Genomic DNA, 6,229 nt, shown 5'->3' with positions numbered 1-6,229 from the left:
TTTTAGTTTGGTTCATATGCAGTTCAACAAAAGATATAGTTCGGTTCAAGCTTATCTCTTAATGGTTCGGTTCGGTTCAGTTTTTTTAAAAACCGAACCGAACTGAACTATTGACACTCCTATGTGATGGAATGGAGCATATTAGAAAAGTACAAGGACTGGCGGTGCCATTATTCTAGATATTATCGTACTTTATGTTATTTTAAGATACTACTAAAATTGAGTTATTTATTAAACAGTTCATGTGCTTTCCTTTTTTTTTTTTTTGTTGCAATTAATTAAGTTTGAACTTGCAATTAATCGTAAACATCAGATAAAAAGAGATGACTTTGAATCTTCTTCTTCAGTCTTATTTTGAACATTAGGTTAATCATAATTGTCAGTAACATCTACTGCCCCACCAGTCACTCAAGCATAATTCAAGTGTTTCCCATCATGGGAATCCGATGTTGGATTTGGTCGGGCGCGGGTACGAACTTGAAATCCCGATTCGGCCTAAAACACAAACTATGAAACATCTAACCTCCCGAAGGCAGTGGATTGTTGTGTAAATTAAGGAAGAAATTCGTTTCAAACTATTTTCCTGTGATGAGAAAAAGTGGAAAATAAATAGCGTAAACCCAATTAATTGCTTGAGAATTTTTTGTGTGTCGTTAACAAAGGGCGAATCCCATCTAATTACAAGAAACTGTATCTAAGAAGGTATTCAAAGGGGAAAGAAAGATTGCCAAACATGCAATTTGACTAGACTTCTTGGGTCCTTCCAACGTATCAATCACCCACCAACCATGCAATTTGACCCATGCTGGACCTAAGGATCTCTGTCGTGGCATCGTTTTGTGCTCAAAGTTCATCCTTAAGTGAAGATGGTTGTTGACCCATGCAAGTACTAGAGGCGCTCAAGCTCTCTAGCCAAACCTCGTCGGCCACGACGGAGTTGGTCTCGTTGTTGCGGTGCCACGACCAGTGCATATGTGTATGGTTGAGTACCCTCAGCCTCCCGTGTCCGAAGCTCGCCTCCCTGAACATCGACAGAGGTGAAGCTGGTTCCTTGTACCTACAAATTCATCACCTAAATGATCAGGCACAATAAAAGCGTACATTGAGCATACACAAACATCATCCAATAATTCAACATAAGGCCAATGTGTCCTGCGATACAATGAGGCAAACTCTTTTAGGCTTACTGATCTGTGTTTTGTCCTATAAAAAATTAACGACAGATCGAATAGTTAACGCAACAGTCAATTCCTCTAGGATTTCTTTCTGGTTTTCTTCCTACAATTCGACCAGCAGTTGATCGAGAACGAGGATTGAACATAAACAGCAAAAGTTAAGTCAGAGAAAGCACACTTACGACATTGCAAGACCTTCTCTATTCCCTCCATCTCCAATGGTCACGTACACAGGTCCACACGAGTCAGCCTCATTGTCGTAGATTCTAGTCTGTGTATAACAAAGAACGTCCGTCATTTTGTCATAAAGGAACGGAAAAGGAAACATTTTGCATGAAGCATCCGGCCATATGTGGACTTACAAATCGTTCATAGGCATGAACATGCCCGGCAAAGACAAGGTCAACCCGTGCGCCGCACAACAATTCCTCCATCGCCTTCCTCATGCTCTCGCCTTCACCTTGATGGGCCGTATTCGTGTTGTACCACGGCGCGTGCAGTAGCACAATCACCCACGGCGTCGTCTTGCGATCGATCTTGGCCAGGTCATGTTGAAGCCACTTGTACTGAGCCGAGTCGGAGCCGAACTTGGTGTACGACCCCAGCATGATGATGTGGATGCCGTCGCCAGCGACATCGAAGGAGTAATAGAGGTTGGATTCAGACCCGCTTTCCTCGTAGGGCATGCGCCACCGGGCGTTGTAAGCCTTAAACCCGTGGGGGTAGATGATGGGGAATATCTCGATCTCGTGGTTGCCCTCGGTCACCATCCACGGTCGGCGGCTTGCGATCGGCTCAACCAGGCGGCCAAATGAGTCCCACAATGGCTGCTGGCTGTCGGCGTAGGAGAGGTCGCCTGGGAGAAGGAAGACATCGTAGTCCTTGCTCTCGACGTGCTTTAGGGTCGAGTTGGTCCATTCCGTTTGCCCTAGGTCGCCTACATAGATTGGAATATCGTGACGATCAATGTTACTAGATACACCCGGTTAGGAAAAAACGGAGGAAATGTGCTAATTATCGACTCAAATAAGTCATAGATGTCATGTGTACTACATGCTTATCCTTTATTGTAACAATTCTATCCTAGAGTTAGGACCCATTTAAATTTGTTAAGTACCATATGACAGTAATATAGTAATTAAATATTATACTACACCTTCATCCGACAACTTAAGTTTTAAAATAATTGGTAGCAATCCCACAAAATTTCACAAGGTATTAAAATAAGAGATACTGAGTTTAAATTTTTTCAGGCCCTATTTTCCTTCCCCGCTAAATATTTTCACAATAATTAACAGTGATTTCATAAAATTTCACAAAAAGATAGCTTGTTATTCGAGCTCAAGATTTGGGAGGTTGACTAACATCATGAAAAGATAAGGCTCGATGAAAAGATTTTCAGCCTGTGACGGGCCAACTGAGAAATGGTAGAAGGGATATTAATGAGCTGACAAGACTGTCAAGCAAGGAGGAAGTTTTGGAAGAATGGACCATTTGAAAGGCGACCTCAACAAGCCCAATTGAATCTGAACCAAACTTATTTTAGTCGGATCCCAAAATCCTAAAATAGATTTACCATCTCCAAAAATACTTAGATATAAATTGTCATCGATATTATTTACTTTAAATGATATAAGCGGTCATGTTCATGACAACATTTTTTTAATCATTGATTTTTTTTCTTTTTACGAAACAAACAGTACCTAGATTCAAATTAGTATGTGAGACCCACCGATCGTTTGTAGCTTCTCTACTGCTATGGATGACAAATCACCTTTAACACATGCAACCGTCACTTGGCAAATGCCCTTTTTTTCTTTTTTCATGAGAGCAAGATGTTTCGAACAATAATAAGTTTGGTGTCAAAAATAGAATTTCAGATAGTATCTGAATAAAAGAAACTTTCGCGAAGTTCATAACATAAGATGATAATATACTTCGTATATAATCGAATAATGTCAGGGGAATCTGATGTGTTTATGCCTTTGTGTTCACGTGCGTTATTAATTCTCCAAGGTTTTGAAGGCATCAGGACCACGCAACCTTTGGCTGGCCTCACCAGTGAAAGCCCCTTTCATGCGCACGAAAGCACACAAGATTCCAATTGTGACGTGACCAACCGGAATAACGTAGCCACATCTTTTCTTCATCTTAATGTTCTGACAATTTTATGATTGAAGCACTGAAGCACCAATTTTTACCTCTAAGCAAACTGACAGAAACCCTAATACGTTCCTTGAGCTGAAATTCACTCCTTAGTTAGTACAACACCCCTCCTTATTAAAGCCAGGAAACCCAGAATTGTCTCATCCTCACAAGTTGATATCCATTGCTTCTCAAGGTGAACAAAAAAAAAAAAGTGTTGCGTCCAGGGGACTTACCAACAACCGCGAATTCGATGGGGAAGGTGGAAGGCGGCATCTTGAAGGAGAACTCTGGGCCGGAACCACCGCAACGATAGTAATAGGTCGTGGCCGGCTCCAGTGGCCCGATCTTGACGTGGTGGATTTTGCCGGAGGAGTAGAAGAAGTACGTGTAGGAAGTATGGTTTCCTCTTATCATGGTGGTGTATTGTCCCGGAGCTGTGCCGTACTCCACGATCGAATGCGCCTTGTGGTCCTCCGTAACCCACGTTACTCTCATGTGGTCGCTTCCGGCGAGCGAAATATGCACCTAAACCCACCCCCCCCCGCCCAAACAAAAAAAAAAATGGGAACCACAGCATTTAATATCGACATAGATTTTCACCGGCACAACTTCCAGAGATAGGCATATTCTTCGACCTCAATGGATCCAACAAAATGGTTTTGAAATCAGTTGAACGATCAATCGGCAACGAGAAACTGACCTGTTGGGGCTCCGACTCGGACCGGTCATGCTTGGTGAAGATGATGCGCCCGGGAGGCTGTCGAGTGTATCCCTTCTCGGAAGCATAAGCAAACTGTATGAGAATCTGAGGGACGAAGAAGAAGAAGACGGCGGCAGCGGTGGTTAGAGGAAGAAGACATGTCCGAGGACACCTTATCTCCATGGCTGAAGCAATGAAGCTTAAGTGTGTATATTCAGGAATACTTTTGGCAGAGAGAGAGAGAGAGAGAGAGAGAGAGAGAGAGAGAGAGAGAGAGAGAGAGGGAATATAAAGAGGTGGTGGATTGGAGGAATTTGAAGTCGGGACACGATCATAAAATAAAAGATAAGGCGAAAGTCCAGTTAGTCGATTGGAATATGTTGAATATGCTTCAAAGGTAGATATGTTCTCGTGCTCCTCCGTTTTTCTTCAATCCCAACAGGCGTGTGATAGGGTAGATCTTGGACTTGGCGTGGCTTGGAAAGTGACCACTTTTATCAGCCAGTAAATTTATTTGATAATTTATATGTTTGGGAAGAATGGCGGATCGCAAGCAACCGATCTGCAAGTTCGAGTACCCGCAGGTGAAGGTTCCCCATCGATACATCGCTAAATTTGTACATATAAAACGGTGTCAGACAATTTATTTAGAACGGAAAAAATCGGAAATAAAAATATACCAAGTGGGACATGTTAAGATATATGGTAATTGTGCATTGATCGTGGGCATGTATGCATCACTCAGTAGCTCAAGCTTCTAACAAGAGTAGTTATCAAGGTTCTACTGTATCGGGATATCAAGTTCGACAGTCCGTCTATTCTCTTGCTCGGCTCGTTATCTAATGTTGTCCCGGCCACCTCTCTCGCAATAATTTCCCGACCCATCTATTCTCTTGCTCAGCTCGTTATCTAATCTTGTCCCGGCCACCTCTCTTGGTAGTAATATCCCGACGTGGATGACATGTATCAAGATGTGTGCTTAGCATCGTTATGTACATATTCGGTGGTTGAGCAAAGATTTGTCGCTTTTTCCATGTTCATTGGAGCTCAACTTTCCGTCCAGTGGAGTCCAACTTTTCACGTGCCCTGAGCGGAAATGAATTCATCGTGTTCTACGATGTTCTCTCCTTTAGGGTAGACAAGACAAAGATCATTAGGCCACCTTCATGATAAGATGAAATCTCTCACCATCAAACAGAATCTCACAAAATCGAGGCCGTTCATTTTCTTATTTGCTTGCTCATTAGGTTTCCAATTTCACAGAGGCCAGTCAACCGAATTAAGCTGTTCTCCTAGTAGACATTCCTTATATTTGTTAATGACAAATACTATGTGGCAAATAATCTTAATTCATTGTAAAAATATTCTCGTGAAATAAAGTTACACATTTTTTTCCCTGGTAAAAATAAGTATAAAGAAATTTGTTCGCGTGGTCAACCAAAAGACAATAGGAAAAAACAAAGGCTAAACAATATAAATTTTTTTTTTTAATAAAACCAAGCACCTGGGAATCGATCTCAACGATGTACAGTCATGGTACGAATATCCGAGGAATCTACTCCTAGAACACCACGACATGGCCGTGTGTAACCCTACACTCTCTTAATTTGATTGGCTCTCTCATTATGCAAATCTTAATTGGGGAAAAAAAAATTAGTTGGCGGGTGTTTCGTTCCAAGAAGCAATTTCGATCAAAGATTTCATTTATTATTCTAACTTTAGACGTGCCTTGAGAGTCGGATCAGAACCTTTGGACCGACGCATGTTTATGATGTAAACAAGATCAAAATGATTCGAGAGATTGATCATATCTTCACCATGATCTACAAGTCACTAAAATTATCATTGCTAGATCACGACAACGAAAAGATGATAAAGAGACTAACTAATATCGGATTACTACTAATTTTTTTTTAAAATTTATCTATGCATGTTCAATCTACGAAATACAATTTAATTGTCATACTGTGTTTTTCGAAGTTGAACTTTGACAAAATGGCGTGTTCAAGAAGGTGCAAGAGCAGAATTTATTGCGTACGGATCTCCATGCCCTTGCTATCTTTATTCTTGTATGATGCCCGTGCCTTTCTGTATGTTCTCTTCAATCACACATCATATTTTAAGCGTAGATGTCGATCGATACGCGATTCCTCTTTATCACATCTAATTAAACTTTTGGGGGAGACTGTTCAAGATGCTGATGGAT

At 41.4% G+C, this 6,229-nt stretch overlaps 1 protein-coding gene across 1 annotated transcript; it reads right to left on the bottom strand.

The window, feature by feature from the left end:
* Window positions 1–616: 616 nt before the first annotated feature.
* LOC115742353 (purple acid phosphatase 22-like) lies at window positions 617–4,252 on the bottom strand. Its single transcript, XM_030676585.2, has 5 exons — window positions 4,024–4,252; window positions 3,557–3,848; window positions 1,538–2,112; window positions 1,358–1,446; window positions 617–1,057 (listed from the first exon to the last, which is right to left on the bottom strand). Exons 1-5 carry the CDS (start codon window positions 4,204–4,206, stop codon window positions 844–846), a joined length of 1,353 nt encoding a protein of 450 aa, XP_030532445.1. The 5' UTR covers window positions 4,207–4,252; the 3' UTR covers window positions 617–843.
* Window positions 4,253–6,229: the final 1,977 nt, after the last annotated feature.

Source organism: Rhodamnia argentea, chromosome 10 (assembly GCF_020921035.1).
Source record: "Rhodamnia argentea isolate NSW1041297 chromosome 10, ASM2092103v1, whole genome shotgun sequence".
Classification (NCBI taxonomy): domain Eukaryota; kingdom Viridiplantae; phylum Streptophyta; class Magnoliopsida; order Myrtales; family Myrtaceae; genus Rhodamnia; species Rhodamnia argentea.
This window is presented reverse-complemented; position numbering and strand designations above follow the sequence as displayed.

Bases quoted from the DNA above. Each gene is read 5' to 3' on its own strand.
- LOC115742353 (XM_030676585.2), bottom strand. From the start codon at position 4,206: ATGGAGATAAGGTGTCCTCGGACATGTCTTCTTCCTCTAACCACCGCT. The intron at 3,849-4,023 runs GTCAGTTTCTCG...GGGTGGGTTTAG, and splicing joins CCGAGTCGGAGCCCCAACAG to GTGCATATTTCGCTCGCCGG. The intron at 1,447-1,537 runs GTAAGTCCACAT...TGTTATACACAG, and splicing joins TTCATGCCTATGAACGATTT to ACTAGAATCTACGACAATGA.